The sequence below is a fragment of the Pantherophis guttatus genome, chromosome 3, assembly GCF_059756535.1.
Source record: "Pantherophis guttatus breed Tessera chromosome 3, ASM5975653v1, whole genome shotgun sequence".
Taxonomy (NCBI): Eukaryota; Metazoa; Chordata; class Lepidosauria; order Squamata; family Colubridae; genus Pantherophis; species Pantherophis guttatus.
The window spans coordinates 94579225-94595682 of record NC_142065.1 but is presented as its reverse complement, the minus strand read 5'-3'; the positions used below and the strand labels follow the sequence as shown (position 1 = coordinate 94595682).

Sequence of the window (16458 nt, the reverse complement as noted above, 5' to 3'; positions counted from 1 at the left end):
TGTGCTGGCAGGAATGCCTGTGGTATTTGCTGTGCCTGTTGTGGACCTAAAAATGGTCTTGGTTGTGCCATTGGAGGTGGGCCAGGAGGTGGCCCTCTTTGCACTTGTGGCTGGGGCACATATGCAGGCATTTGTAGCTGCTGTGGCTGATGCACTGGAATCTGCTGTATTCCAGTTGCCATTTGTGCTTGATCTGCAATATTGGCATTACCTGCTGGAGATGCAGTCATTTGCCTTTGCTGTGTTCCATCTAAAAGGACACCAACACCGCCAGGGGGTGTTTGAGTTTGGGCCTGTGGAAACACTTGTGGCATTTCAGCTTCCTGTAGTAAATTGCTTTTGCCAGCAGATGGCGCTGCACCTTTAGCTTCGGGCAGCTTTGCATACGTGGCATTATATGCTTTAGAGTAGGAGTGGTTATGTAAGACATGTGTAACTTGATCAGGGAGACTTTCATGTGACGTATGCAGTGCTCTTTGCCTTAATTGGCCTGACACAGAATCCACCAGGGGGAGTGTCTTTGGCTCTGGAGAAGAAGGCAATATGGCGCTTTTTGAAAAATTTAAGTTATCTCCCATATCTTGCTCAAGCATAGATATAGCCATTTTTGCCTGGGATAGCTGCTGTTCATAGAGTTTTATACGGTCACGATAGGCTTTCATAGCCAGCTCATCCAGGGTGAGCTTAGAGTTTCGAGGAGAATAATGAATTGTTTCTCTCTCTGTGTGGGAGGAATTTTGCTCGGCAGTGTGCTTTAGCCTTGCATCGAGCATTACAAATTCAGAAGGTTCTGGGAAGACTTTTTCAGAGCTTGGAAGATCAGAAGAAAATGTTACTGACCTCAGTCGTAAATCATCATCTTCAAAAACAGCTTCTGTCTTATCTGTCTCCATTTCTGTTCCCACGGCTTTTTCTTGTTCCAGGTGTGTGGCTCTAGTAAGGGGCTGGAAATCTGGAAACCTCCTTTCTGCCACCTTCTCAGCAAAATACATTTTGTATTTGTTTTACTTCTGTTTCGGCATCTCAGCAATATAATTAGCGTACCTCAGTAGCTAAAAACTAATTGCCTATGCGCTCTTATCAGAAGTAACAAAACAAGGAAAAAAGCCATAAATCAAACCGTCCTCATGCTATCAGATGTCAGGGCATTTATTAATCCCATGTTTGGCTCTGGGACTAATTACCCTGGTTTAGAGGAGATGAATCGAGGCTTATCCTTGTTTGCAATAATCTGAAAAGAAACGCGAGGAAAAGTTTCTAATAAAACTCATTTATTTGTTATAAAGAAAATAAAACACCTCACTAACTAAGAAAAGTTAATTGTTACATTTTGGAAGTAATTTGGGCCAGCTGCCTTTCAGCAACCGGCACCCGTGGCAAGAGAACAAAGGAAAGAGTGTGAGAAGGAATGTGGGTGGATGGACATGCATAGTAGCTTTTGATAACAATTCTTGGCAAGGTACGAAGAGTCAGATAGTCCAGAAAATAATGAGCTCAGCTGGTAAATAAAATAATACAGTGACAATATTTTCCTTAAATCATCTCTGTCATTTTCCTGCAGTCCTCTGAGTCTAATTGCATATTCAGTAAAATTATATTGCATCATTAAAACTTCTCTTTCAATCCGTTGTTGTATGTTTTCTGCATTACAAGTCTTTTGATCAGCCTCCATTTTAGGATTTTCTTCTGAGCTATTTTCTTGAGTGTTTGTCAAATCATTTTCAATTTTTTGTATTCTATTATCCAAATTGTCCTCAATTTCTTCCACTTTAGACTCTAATAAGTTAGTATTTGCATCCAACTTGATCATAAATTCTGCAAAACCATTAGCCACTTTTATGATCTTTCGGTCCAAAATATCAAACTTTGATTGCACTAATTCCTTAATTTCCTGCTTAAATTTTTTAAAGTTCTGATTCACAATCTCATCCCTTCTTACAATCTCCTCCAAGAGAAATTCAATTATATTAAAATCAGTTTTCTGAGACTGGAGATTTAGAACTTGTTCACGTAATTTATTAATGGGGGAATCCCCCCCCCTGCTTGTTTGTCCGGCTTTGCAAGCTTTAATGCCATATTTCCACACAGACAAACTATTTTAAAAAAAAGAAAAGAGAGGCAGAGAAGAAAAAAAAAACTTCTTTCCAACCAAGATCAATATCAGATCTCCAGGAAAAACAAAACACAAAAGTAGAGCTTCTTCAATTGTAGCCAGAAGTATTTATTCCGCTACTTTGTATCTTAATAGAGAACGGAAGGACTCTCCCTTTCAGCCCCTTCTCAAGCCTCGGCAGTCGACATTTTTAAAAATTCTTTTTCTCCTTTTCCATTCCTTCTTCAATCATTGTTATAAAATAGATGAAATACTTGTGTTTCAGGGTCACAGGTCCAGCTCATATCCTTTTTAATTGTTCTGTTAGTTTTGTAGGCTTGATCTTGTCGCCTAGCTCTGCATAAGCAGAGGTCTCCCAAAGCCCGGAGCGACAGCGAGGGAAATAGGGAGCATCATCTGCTTCGTCCCCAAAAGTAAAAAAAAAAACTTTGGGGGCTAGGCAGAGAGCTCTACCTGCCCCTGCCGGCTCTATCTCCATTTCCACATGGAAATGGAGTTTTTTCGAGCTGCCTTTCAGTTGTAAAGGCGGCTCTTTACAGGCAATGGGGCGGCGATCCCAAGGGATCGTCTAGCGGCGGCAAGAAGCAAACCGCCAAGTTGCTATAATTATTCTTCCCTTTCACTTTGGCTTTGAATTGAAATATAAAGCTACAATTTGATATCTCTCTTCTTGCTATTCAGTCCCACGGTCAATCCCAGTAGTGTTTTCAACCACCTGCAAAGATTGCAAATTAGGGGTTCCACATTGTAGTGGTTCTACTCCTGCCTGAAGCTACAGTTTCAGTTAACAATAACAGGGGAAAGAAGTCAGGTCTTCAAATGCTTTGCGATGGAGCTTGCAGGGCTTGTTCCTTTTCCCATTCTGTTCAAATTCTGCTCAGAATTAGGAGCAGTCATCTATCCATCATGATAACTCTCAGGTAGTGGATCATCAACAACAATAAAGATGGACAATTAGGGTGATGATGGATGCATTGCTGGAAGACCTGAAGGATAGAGTGGGACAAATTCCCTGGAGACTATCAATCTATGTGATTTCTGAGAGTGGATACCGCCTTCTTGGCATGTAATTAAACAATTAATTAGCTCCTCCTGGCATTGCCCCAGGGATACCATCAAAACATCAACTGGTCTAGAATTCAATACCTGTACGCTCAATATATACTCTTAGATCTGCTACATTACATCATTGCTACAAAAGTTGCAGTGGCTACCAATGTGCCTCTGAGTACAATCAAGGGGCTGGTCATGATTAGTTGCTTATAGCTTGAGTTTGGGCATCTATGACATTGAGTTTTCCAGATAACCAGGGTTTGTTTAACCTGGATGGCAAGAGTTCCCAGCTTTCAGGTTAGTCAGGGAGTGATATCACATCTTCTCCTTGCAGCTCCTCTCCTTAGGAACAGCTGCCCTAAATAGAGTACGGCAGTCACTCTCCTGATTTTCTTGAAGCTAGTAGTGAGTGTAGGACCACACAGATTTATGTCTACGTGTGTGCATTTTTCTTATGATTTATTCTTAATCATTATGTTATTGGATTTAAAATTTTTGATTATTTTATTGCTATTTTAATATCTGTAAACTGCCTAGAATCCATAAGAATCAACATGGTACAGAAATAGCATGCATGAATAAACAAAGAAACTTCTCCATGAAGTTCTTCTAATGCCTGTGGTGGAACAACTGGTTCTGGGAGAGGTTGGGCCACTAAAATTGTGAGCTGTCTTTCACTAGACATCCCCTAATCTGCTAGTGCTAAAATTAAAAGCACAGCAATATTCTTCCCCACTAATTAAAGAATTCCCTATAGTCTTGTTAGAAATGGAGTTGGAATTTCTATTGGTATTGATATTTAGATTTTGGTATGGTAATAGTTTATATTTTTATTCTTTAAAAATGGAAACAATAGCTCAGCTATGGAGTCTATTATCAGCAAAAGCAATTACTGTATCTTTTAATGATATAAAAATATTGCCATGCAGCTCAGTAGTGGTTTTCACTTACCTTCGCTACTGGTTCAGAACTGTGAACTTGTTTCGTTCACGCGCGGCACTTCTGCGCATGCACAGAGCATCCGTGATGACGTCCGGGTGGGTGGGTGGAACCGGGGTGAACCAGTAGAAACCCACCACTGATGCAGATTACCCCTACATTGATGATACAGCAGACCTTTGGGGGAGCATCTGAAGAGTGCAGTTTTTGCACTAACTTAGCCATTAAACCACCAATGGATGTGTCTTTCATTGCACCACTCCTCTTCAGCAATCTGAAACTTTTCAGATTGTCCTATTTCAATTACATCCCAAGAATTTCCAATGAGCCTTTTCAGAATAGAAAAGTGCAGCCTAGCTGGGAATGCTTCAAGTTGGGATTAGAATTACCAGTAAAACACATAAATAATTGCAGCTTATTTTAGCTCTAATCATAAATAGACTCAAACTGGCCCTGGATTGGTGATAGCAAAATTGTAAAATTAAACTTTTTGAGTCACCTTTGCATTTAGGAATCATGGGTGGTGTCCCATCACACTGGATTACAAAAGTTGATTGGGAAGAATTTGCTTCCAGGACATATCCTGTTCTACAGGTCAGCTCAATGGAAAGACCACGTTGAACAAATATATTGTCAGGCACCTCTATTCCATCTTTAACTTCTATCTTCTGGCTTTCCAATTCAGTCCTGGAGATCACACAGGGATCTGAGGTGAAAAAGAAAGCAAATCCTATTTGAGAAGGCTGTCGGGATCGAAATGCACCATATTATCTTATTGCAAGATTTACCTAGATTTAGCTTTCATCTAGTGCAGTGGTTCTCAACCCTCCTAATGCCGCGACCCTTTAATACATTTCCTCATGTTGTGGTGACCCCCAACCAGGGGTGGGTTCTAAACTTTTTTACTAACGGTTCTGTGGGTGTGGCTTATTTTGCAGGCGTGGCTTGGAGGTCATGTGACTGGGTGGGCGTGGCTAGCTGGTCATGTGACCGGGTGACCGTGGCTATGTGTATAGGGACTACTCAGAGGGCTGAAAAAAGTCATTTCTGACAGGTACTCGGACTTTTGACTGGTCCTCACACTTATGACCATCCTCACATTTATGCCTGTGCAGCATTCTTAACAACCATATCACTCATTTCACAACTGCTTCTCTTCAACATGGTATAAGATACGGCAAAAAAACGTAAAATGTGAGGACAGTCGTAAATTCAAGGACTGGTCAAAAGTGCAAGGACCAGTCAAAAATAACTTTTTCAGCCTTTGAGTAGTCCATATGCATAAAAGGATACAGCAATAGAGAGGATGAAGGAAGGGAAGGGAAATTAGAGTAGGAGTGAGGGTAAGAGAGGGAGGAAGAGAGGAAGAGAGGAGGAGAAGGAGAAAGAAAGAGGAAGTAGGGAGAAGAAGAAAAGGGGGGGAAGAGAAAGTAAGAAGGAAAGAAAAGACAGAGATAGTAGGTTTGAGGAGAAAGATTGCTGTACAATAAAAAAGATGAAAGGGAAGAAAGCCAACCCCAAACAAATATAAAGATATTAAGATAAAGAATGAATTGTTAAACTTTAAAGAATAAAAGAGAACAAATAGCAATAAATAGCAATAATTAGAAACACACATACAAACATACAACGTATTTTCTTTGAACAGAGTATTTGGCCGGTGCACAAATTTAAACAGTTGTAGGAGGTTAGCACCCACCCCTTTCCTAGAAGAATGAAATATTTTGGGAAATATTAAAAAGGCAGAATATTATATTTCCCTGGATGAGAAATGGAGAAGCATATTTTACAGACAAAGCAGCTCCCACCTTCCTGCCCCCCACCCTTTGTTAATGGGCCAGAGGCAGAAAGTCAATCCTTTGTCAAAGGACATTTGCAACACAATAGCAACAGAAACTAACACAATGGACCCCATCTAGCAACCGAAACTCACCACACGTGACCTTGGAAGCATGTGACCTGGGAAGCACATGTGACCATCAGCCAGCAATGCTAGCTAAGACCCCCACCCCCTGGGAGTCTGACAACCAATCAGGATACTCTTTCGGGGCCCCAAGAAATGCAAAGCCAGAGAGAGCATAAAAACCCGAAGATTTACTGTATCTGCCCCTTTTCTGTTCAGGAACTCAAGCCATGTGATCCTGTCCACCATTAAACCATCTTTCCAAGCAGTCTCCATGTTTCCAGTGTCTTTTTCCCCACTTGGAGCAGAACCCAGAAGGATATTTCTTCCAACACAGTGTTTAGTCATTTCAATTAAATTTACAATTTCTATATTTGCTTTTTACCATATTTATTCCTCATCTATTTTTTTAAAAAACCAATATTACCCTTCATCCTCATCTCTAATCTTAATCAAATTCAATTTTTCCCTTCTATTCTACATTATATCCCTTCGCATTGTCATCTATTTTTATATCCATCCTCACATTGGTTAATTATGTAATTATGTAATACAGTTGTTTAATACAAATTCAACATTTTAATATAAATCAATTAGTTATATAACTATCTTTTTTGTATATTAATCAATATGAACATGAATATTCCAATTATTTCCATGCAATCCAATTTCTTACAAATCAATTAATTATATTTACCAATAATAATAAACCAAATAATTTCCCCCATATATTCCTCCAAACCACAACTTAACCATTTCTGCTTTCAACACAATATACAATTAATAGTATCTCAATTATTACAATTCCCTAGTTAAATAGAGCTTTTTTTCTTTGGTGTTTTAAAATCTTGAACCTCCTCTTTTGCCCTAAATTTCCCATTGTTTGCAGTTTTGCACCTACCTTTTTTGGTGAGGAAAAAGAAAAAGAAATATCTCTCTGCCTCATTTTGTCACGTTGCAGCAAAGACCCTGCTTCCTTACTTTCAATTTCACTTTTTCAGCATAGCTAGGGGGAAAAAAAATTGCTCCAGGAATTTACCTTTTTGCAGCTAGCTCTTTGAAGCCCTGCGGCAAGAATTTAAAGTTTTTTTCCCTCTAGCCATCAGCTGGGACTCCGGAGGCAGCAATAGATTGGGAGTGGGCAGGGTAAACGAACGGCGACTGGGCGATCCGACAGAGGCAGAGGGTGAGGGTGAGTGAAGGCATGGGGGGGGTGAGAGAGGGCTTTGGCGACCCCTGTGAAATGGCTGTTCGACCCCCAAAGGGGTCGTGACCCCCAGGTTGAGAACCGCTGATCTAGTAGCTACTTCACCTCAGTTAATAGAATTGAAATCGTATCCAAAGGAGAGCTGCTGCAGGAAACATCAATTAAATCTTTTTATGAGAGAAAGAGAGAAAGCAGTTATTCTTAATTATTAGAAATGCTCGTGAAAATTAGATGAAGACTTTCTTTTCCGCTTACCAAGGCAAATGGGTACTTTTGTCCAGGTCCCATCATCACAAAAAGATCTTTTTTGGCCTTCCATGGCATAATAAGTTTGGCATTTGAATTCTACTGAAGAGCCAGATTTGTACTGCTTCTCAGATAAAGTAGTAACGTCTCCGTTCTCAGTTCTTGGTGGACCACTGCAATTTTGCCCTCTTTCTATCAAATATGAAAGGATGAAGATGAATAAATAAATAAACTTAGAATTTCTTCTCTAAGAATTAACAGGTTAAACTGATCTAAATAATTTAAATGTGTGTGTGTGTGTGTGTGTGTGTGTGTGTGTGTGTGTGTGTGTGTGTAATTTATATAATACACACACACCTTATATGTATTATATAATTCCAAATTATACTTAAACATAATCTGTCATTATTATAGAATCTATGACAAAATTTTACAATATCAAATTTTCTTTACAGAAAAGAATGATCTTTTCAAAAATTGATGTTATACATTTTTGAATCCACTTCTTGATATTTAAAGTAATAGCAGTTTTCCAAACTTTCTTGGCTACAGATGATATAACCCCAAGTTCCTAAGAAAGTATTAGATGCCTTCATTTTAGAATGTAATTCAAAATAGTAAAACAGCATTCACATCTTTAACATGAAAACATTTGCATATACAGTATTTCTATTTATTACAAGATTGTTCCAAAAGAAAACCAAAATTGGCCGTGATCATATCAAATTAGTTGATAGGGTTGCCAGGTGTCCATTATTTGAGCAGATAGTCTGCTTTTTTCACATTATGTTCACTATTTTTTTTCACAAAATAGTGGACATTTTTTTTATTCAAAAGCTTTATGATGAAATGGTACATAAGTTTTGCGAGTCAGAATTCCATGATGTTTTGCGCCATGTTCCAACACGTTGGTTAAGTTTGTTTAAAGCGGTAGAAAGACTTCTTTTAAACTGGATACCTCTAAAATCGTATTTTATTTCTCTTGGATCTGATGAGTGCCATAAGGTTATCTGGAACCTTATTTCGGATCAGGAAAATGAACTCGCAAAGCACGATGAACCAACAATTTCAGAATTGTATTTATATTTCACGCACTTCTTCATGTCAATAATGCAAGACACCCTACTGAAGCTGGAAAGCAAGAAAATTCTTGCATGTGATCTTCACATTATCATGTGTAAGCTGCGTGATTCTTTGCAAAAAAAAAATACGATGAGCAGTTTTTTGGAATGAAAGTTTTATTTGCCTTACGTAAAAAACATTTGCCTGAGAATGCCGTGCAAAAGTTCAAGATAGAAGCCATCAACGTGTATCAAAGAGCCATTGCGTACCTAGAAAAGTGGTATAATTTCACTGATTCAGTATATGAGATGCTAAGTTGTTTCAATCTAATTGATCGCAATAATCCTCCAACTTTAGAAGAAATGACGAACATCTGGTTATTATCACCATGGCGAGAAGAACTTCCACCCAACACTTTCTTCGATGAAATTTCTGCCTTAGAAGAAGTTTATGTTCATCTGCAGGGCGATTCATCCCTTGATAAGTGGACGTACTTTTTCAAGAAAGAGCCAGCTCCGAGTTTACTGAAACTGTTCCAGTATTGTGCATCAATTCCGGTATCAAATGCAAATGTTGAATGAATTTTCAGCGTCATGGGAAATTTGTGGACTGACGAACGTAACCGACTGCTTGTACCATCAGTTCGAAGTGAACTTTGTATATTTTTTTAATATTTCTCAACATTGTACTGAAATTAAAGAATTATTCCTTAAACACAAAAAATTGATCAAAGCTGCGCAGTCAAATAAAAAATACACACGACAGCAAAGTAAAATGTAATTTAATATTTTACATATTATTATAATATATTTGATGTTTTGAATTTTAAGTAAAGTTTTGAAATGATTATTTTAATATGTGTTAAAATATTTGTAAGAAAATATATAATTTAATTGTAATTTTTTTATATTTTTTTACTACTTAACCCCCCCCCCTTGCTTTTTTGGAAGCAGACCTGGCAACCCTATTAGTTGATGTGCCCTTACCTTTCTTACACCAGCAACAAAGAAAATCTATTTCAGCTACAATCAGAAATCGTTCTGAAATAGTCTTTCAGATGTTCCACTAAACTCAGAAAAAATCCTGTCATAAATTCATTTCAAACTCAAGTTACACTTAACACAAACACTTAACATGTTTTAAAGTCTTACATAAATTGATACTCCATTATCAAATATTCCAAGTCTTCACCCCATAAGTCAGAAATATCAGCATTTTCAACTTTAAAGGTATTTTAAAATTTCTGATATGTTTCAAATTCAATTTGATTAACAATAAAATATGATTAAATTGATTATATTGACACTGTTAAATTTTGGGGCAGGAAATTCTAGCTGAAACTGTTGACATTCCTTAAAATAATAATTATAAAGAAATTGGTTTAACATTATTATACATTCTGCCCAACTTTTCAAATAAAATCAGGTACAACCTATTAGAACAATCTCTCTCTCTCTCTCTCTCTCTCTCTCTCTCTCTCTCTCTTGTTTTGTTATAAGTTAAAATACTTTTTGCTTTATGTTGACTCAGATAACTGCCAAGATCTCTACAGAAATATATGAAGTAATGGTATGTGGGAATGACCTTGGGAGAAAAGGGGAAGAAATGCAACCAAGGGAACCATCAGTTTTATTGTTGTGAGCCGCCCTGAGTCCATTGTGAGATAGGGTGGCATATAAGCCGAATAAAATAAAAGGCAACTCAGTCCATGCCAGGAATAGACAGGGCAAGCGGTTCAGAAGAGACCCTCCCAGTTTCATGGGCTGTAAAGGGCAGAGGGGGAAGGAATGTACTTTTGGATTGCAAGATTCTGTTAAAGTACCCCTACCTTAACAGTAGAATTAGCTCATCTGATTATACATTCTCTACGATCTACTTTGCAAGGCTGACACATAATCATGTTCTAATAAAGACTGTAAAGGTCTTTCAGTTAAATTATTACACACAGATAGATATGATTAAATAACTGAATAGTAATATCAGTGTTATATTATTGCTCGTTCTGTTGGATCTGTAATTGAATCTGTTCTATTGTATATTCTATTGCATTTGTAATTCTCATACTATCATATGTAGATATTTTAAACTTTATGTTGCTGTCTCACTTGTTTTAAACAACATGCTAACAATTTACCTGTTAATTCATCAAGCACCCCGTATTTTAATTTTAAACTCTTCAACTTTATCAGCATAAAAATAATCCATCAGCTCTGTGAGCGTAGCACAGTATAATTTCTATTTATAGGCTGATTTAACCATCAAATACTTTCCAAGTTAAATTATCTTTTAATAATATGACATCAACGTATTTTTGCACAATTGCAATTTGTGATACAAATTCCTATGTCTACCAATATTATGCATATTTTCAACTACAAGGAAACATAATTCTTAATTGAAGTTCAGTTAAGACTTAACCTTAGAGACAATTTGTAAGTTTGGAGAAATGCCAGAACATTCTTCTCCTATCTGATGTGCTTCAGATTTTTTTAAAAATTAGATTACACTAGTAAAATTCTAAGCCAAGATGTGAGAGAGTTCAGTGAAGATTAAATCACTGACAGAATCCATGATACTGACAGCATGCTTACCAGAGATACATAAAGGCAACTCCATGTAACCGTCAACACACTTTCTGACTGATGGAACCACAATGACATATCCTTCATTGCATTGAAATTGCAGGCTATGATTACTCTGAATAAGTCGAGCTTTTCTTTGACTCCCAAATACAAACAAGTTTTTTGTTGCTAGCTGTTGCCTTGTGATACTGCAGGGTGCTAAAAAAAATAGAAAAGAAAAGAAGGTAGATCTTCTGAAGGGAGATAATTGCCAATTGGTTTCTCCTCTATTCTACCACTAAGAAAATAAACCAGATTTACAAGTCACAATGGATAATTCTAGGCCAAATACAAATAAGCCAAGTTAGAGCACAGTATTAATGATGAACAAGTTATGATTCTGCTATAGTTTTTAGACCTATGCTAGAGGACTGGCTTGTAGAAGCATGCCAAACGGATGTTGTTCTGTTTGTTTTAAGTTAAGAACACACAGCGCAATTCAGAATGTTCTGCAAAGATGTCTTGAGTTTACTGAGTTGTAATGGGACAATTTCTATTTTCTAATTTCTACTTTTTGCTCACATTAATGAGATTATTGTTATTAATAATGAGGCAAGTCAGTATCCTATCAGTCAATGTTCTTCCACCCATTTAACATTTCCAGCATTACAGGTTTGACAGACAATACTTTAAAGCCCTTAAAACCTTCTTTTTCCAACAAGCCGGGCTGGCCTAATTCTTTTTAAGTGTTTTTAATTGTTTTGTTTATCGTTTTAATTAATGGGGCCAAATTTATATATATATTTTAACTGTATTTTAATATTTGTATTTGATGTTTTTATTTGGCTGTTCACCGCCCTGGGTCCTCAGGGAGAAGGGCGGTATACAAATTCAAAATAAACTAATAAATAAACTAAACTAAACTTTTAGCTATCCAGTAAATATTATAAAGCCCCTTATTGAATTGTGATGTTGTTGTTTAGTTGCTAAGTCATGTCTGACTATTCACAATGCCATAGACCATAGCAAACCAGGACCCCTGTCCTCAATTGTCTCCTGGAGTTTGCCCCAATTCATGTTCATTGCATCAATGACACTATCTATCCACCTCATCCTCTGCTGTCCCCTTGTCCTTTTGCCTTCAATCTTTCTCAACATCAGGGTCTTTGCCCTACTTCATTTTTAACTTCATGGCTAAACTTCTTATTGCTATTATTTCAGTTATCTTGATTTCCTATTTTTTGAATTCCAATCCACTATGATGAAAATGACATATTTTTTTTGTGTTAGTTCTATAAGGTATTGTATACCTTTATAGCACGGGTGTCAAACTTAAGGCCCGCAGGCCAAATCTGGCCGATGGGGTGCTTAAACCTGGCCCATGGGGCTGGCCTGGAAATATCAAAGAAATGGCCTGCAATGCCTCTACTGGCTAAAAATGGACTGCATGGAGGCCCCACAAGCCCCCTGTGTGGCCCGTTTTTGGCCTCCCTGGCCTCCAGCAGCACTCTGCTGGCCAAAAACAGGCCGTGCGGAGGCCTCACAGATCTCTGTGGTGTGGGCTATTTTTGGCCTCCCCAGCCTCCAGCAGCATTCTGCCAGCCAAAAATGTGCTGTGGGGGGGGCATGCACCCCCACACCCTATTTTGGCCAGCAAAGTGCTGCAGAAGACATCCATCCCATCTCCCCCCACACTTCCCCGCCCCCAGTCCTTGCAGGCCCACAGAAAATTACAACGCTGATCTGGCCCTCAAAGAAATCCAGTTTGACACCCTGCTTTATAACATCAGTGGTTGGGGCATAGATTTGAATTACTATGATCTTGAAGGCTTTGCCTTGAATTCTTTTTTTTTTTTAATTTAAAAAGTTTTACAAATACATTTTCTCCCCAATTCCCCCCCCCAAACCCACCCTAACCCTCCCTCCCCCCCCATGACTTCCTCAGGATAAAATCAAAATCAAAATTACATTTTTTGAGACTTAAACCCCTCCACCCCCTGTTTGACACCCTGCTCTATAGTATCAGTGGTTGGGGCATAGATTTAAATTACTATGATGTTGAATGCTTTGCCTTGAATTCTAACCAAGATCATTCTGTCATTTTTGAGTTTATATCCCTGTATTGTTTTTCCATTAAAATTGCTCATTCTCATCCACTTTAATTGCACTGATTCCCAAGATGTTGCTTTCAATCTTTCCATTTCATGTTCAACCAGATCCGTGTTACTTTGATTCATAGATCTTACATTCCAGATTCCTATGGAATAGTGTTCTTACAGCACTGGACTTTCTTTTCACCACCAGACACATCCACAGCTGAGTGTCATTTCAGCTTTGGCCCAGCTGCTTCATTCTTTCTTGTGCTACTTGTAATTGCCCTCCTCTCTTCCCCAGTAGCATATTGGACACAATCCAATCTGAAGAACTCATCTTCCAGCATCATATTGTTTAGCCTTTTGGTACTGTTCATGTGGTTTTATTGACAAGGATACCGGTGTAGGTTGCAATTTCCTTCTCAAGTAGACCACATTTTGTCAGAACTCTCCTATGACCTGTCCATCTTGGGTGACCTCACAAGGCTTAGCTCATAGCTTTTGAGCTTTTCAAGCCCCTTTGCCATGACATGGTAGTAATTCATGAAGGGGTTTGTTGAATTAATGACATCCTAATATCCATAACAAGCATAAGGAATAATTTTGGGGAACTGGAGGAAAAGTCACTACCAAGGCACCAGTCAAATAAAAGAAATCTGAGTCCTGGCCAGAAATGTTTCAGTGAAGTATTTTTTTTTTTTAATTTGATTTATATGCCGCCCTTCTCCGGAGACTCAGGGCAGCTTACAATGTGCTCAGCAATAGCCTTTATCCTTTTGTATATTTATACAAAGTCAGCTTATTGCCCCCACAACTGGGTCCTCAATTTACCTACCTTAGAAAGGATGGAAGGCTGAGTCAACCTTGAGCCTTGGCGAGATTCGAACCTGCAGTAATTGCAGGCAGCTGGTCTTAATAACCAGCTTAATAACAGGGTGCCTTAGACCACTGTACTACCAAGGCTTTTGTCCTCTGAATAACCTCGACAAACTGTGCTGAATTGTCTGAGTTTTTGTTATTTCCTAGACAGTTTTTGCTAAAAGGATGTAGGAATGTGATGATTTACCCAACTGTACCAGCTACAAGGATGATGGGATCTAGTTTTGCATTATTAATAGAGATGGAAAGATCATGGAGGAAACTGAGTAAATGTGCTGAATAAATTGTAATTACTAGACTCAAAAGTTTTCCTTCTACATCATTCTAGCTGGCTGAATTCCATAGCAAAAGAATTCACTTTCCTATTTTATTAACCACTGAGTCTGTAACCAGATGTAATTGTATCCCGCAGTTACTCAGCATTCTTGAATGAGCTTCCAGTTGAATATCATTTAATTATATCTACTATTTTGCTTGCTCATTCAACAATTTGGATCAGTTTAATTTTTTTTTAGCTTTCGAATGGAAGAAGATGACACCAGCACAGTTTATGGCTTTAGAGGAAAGCCTGGCTTCAGATGGAAATTCAATCCAATTCTCAAAGAATTTGGCAGCTACAATTCTTCTCCTATTGGATGAATTCAGCATTTTCTCCCAGGTCTACACTAGTAAAAAAAAAAAAGCATGATGCCTTACCCAAGCATTTTGGTAGATGAGGTGTCCATTTTTGTCCCTTACACTGAATCCATTCAGGTCCTTCCAAGACATAGCCAAGGTTGCACCTGTATTGCACTCGGTCATTTTCCAGATACTTGGCTTTCTCAGCACTCACAATTTCCCCAAAGTCAATCTCATCTGGTTCTTCACATGCTGAAATTATATTTACATAAAATTATCTTATTTGCTTAGACAAGCTCACTTTTTCTATTTACTCTCATGAACTTCCCATGAACTGGAGATAACAAACCCAAGTTAGATAATTATTTCCCACTTTTGTCAATTAAAAAACCAATGCTTGCTGGACACTTAACTATAAGTAATCCTCAATTTAGCGATCATTTGAAATGCCAGGGAACTTACTTGTGGAGTGCTTATGATCCAGATTCAAAATTTCAACACTCACCCCCTGCTTCGGTCAGATGAGTGCACCTTGGTGCTGGGCAACTGGGTTGTATTTACAGCCAATTGCAGCATCCCGTGTACACATGACCCTGTTTTATGACAGGGTCATGTGAAAATCTAAGTAAGATTCTCTAAGATTTATGAAAATCTAAGTAAGTACAAAGCATTTACTTCTCCTCAGGGCCCGGGCCTTTGGCTGATGTTGTGCAACGCCAGGTCCGTTGTAAATAAAGCCCCCGTCATTTGTGATCTTGTTCAAGAGGGGGGAGCGGACCTGGCCTCCGTATTACAGAGACCTGGTTGGGCCAGGAGGAGGGGTTTTCCCTTGTTGAAATGTGCCCCCCAGGCTTCCGAGCATTCCATCAGCCAAGGGTTGAGGGGAGGGGAGGGGGGTAGCGGTTGTTATAAAGGAAGGTCTTGGTCCGAAGGAGGCCACTGTGCCTCAGATAACCGGATGTGAGTCCCTCTTTGTGAAGTGGGGTCATGGGGTACAGGTGGGCCTCCTGATCACGTACCTGGCTCCCTGCCATGTGGTGGCGGCCCTGCCTGAACTGCTCAACGTGATAGCCAGGATGGTGGTTGATACCCCCAGACTTATAGTTATGGGGGATTTCAATCTGCCGTCCATCGGTGAAAAGTCTGAGGTGGCTTGAGAGTTCATGGCTTCCATGATGGCCATGGACCTGACCCAGTTAGTTCATGGCCCTACACACATAGGGGGACACACTCTGGACTTGATTTTCATCTCTGGCCAGTGGCTGAATGGTTTAGATATAGGGGATGTAGTGATTAAACCCTTGTCATGGTCTGACCATTCTCTCCTTCAACTTGACCTTCAAACCACTACACGGTGCCGCAGGGAGGCGGAACCAACCAGGTGGTTCCACCCCAGGCACCTGATGGATCCTGATAGGTTCCAGATGGAGCTTGGGCCTTTCCCTGACGCTCTGGCTCATGACCCGGCTGAAGACCTGGTGGCTGCCTGGGATAGGGCGGCCACTGGAGCTTTGGACCATGTCGTGCCTTTGCGGCCTCTGACCCGCCGCCGATCTCACTTAGATCCCTGGTTCTCTGAGGAGCTGAGGGAGATGAAGCCCCGGAAAAGACGCCTAGAGAGCAGTTGGAGGGCCAGCCTTTCCGAATCGGACCGAACACTGATAAGGTCTCATATTAAGACCTACCTAGTGGCGATAAAAATGGCAAAGTTTAATTATTTTTCCATTCTTATCACGTCTGCAGATAACCGCCGAGCCGCCCTGTTCAGGGTGACCCGCACCCTG

General features: G+C 39.3%; 1 protein-coding gene across 2 annotated transcripts in view; it reads right to left on the bottom strand.

Moving 5' to 3' along the window:
• The window catches only part of LOC132711448 (complement factor H-related protein 1-like), a 45468-nt gene that overhangs the window by 24957 nt on the left and 4053 nt on the right, over nucleotides 1-16458 (bottom strand). For both annotated transcript variants that reach the window (XM_060690389.2, XM_087890066.1), the window contains exons 2-5: nucleotides 14753-14926; nucleotides 11115-11303; nucleotides 7471-7653; nucleotides 4605-4811 (exon numbers count right to left, since the gene is read on the bottom strand). In XM_060690389.2, the coding sequence (XP_060546372.2) occupies nucleotides 4605-4811; nucleotides 7471-7653; nucleotides 11115-11303; nucleotides 14753-14926 (753 nt within the window). The remainder of the gene's footprint in view (nucleotides 1-4604; nucleotides 4812-7470; nucleotides 7654-11114; nucleotides 11304-14752; nucleotides 14927-16458) is intronic.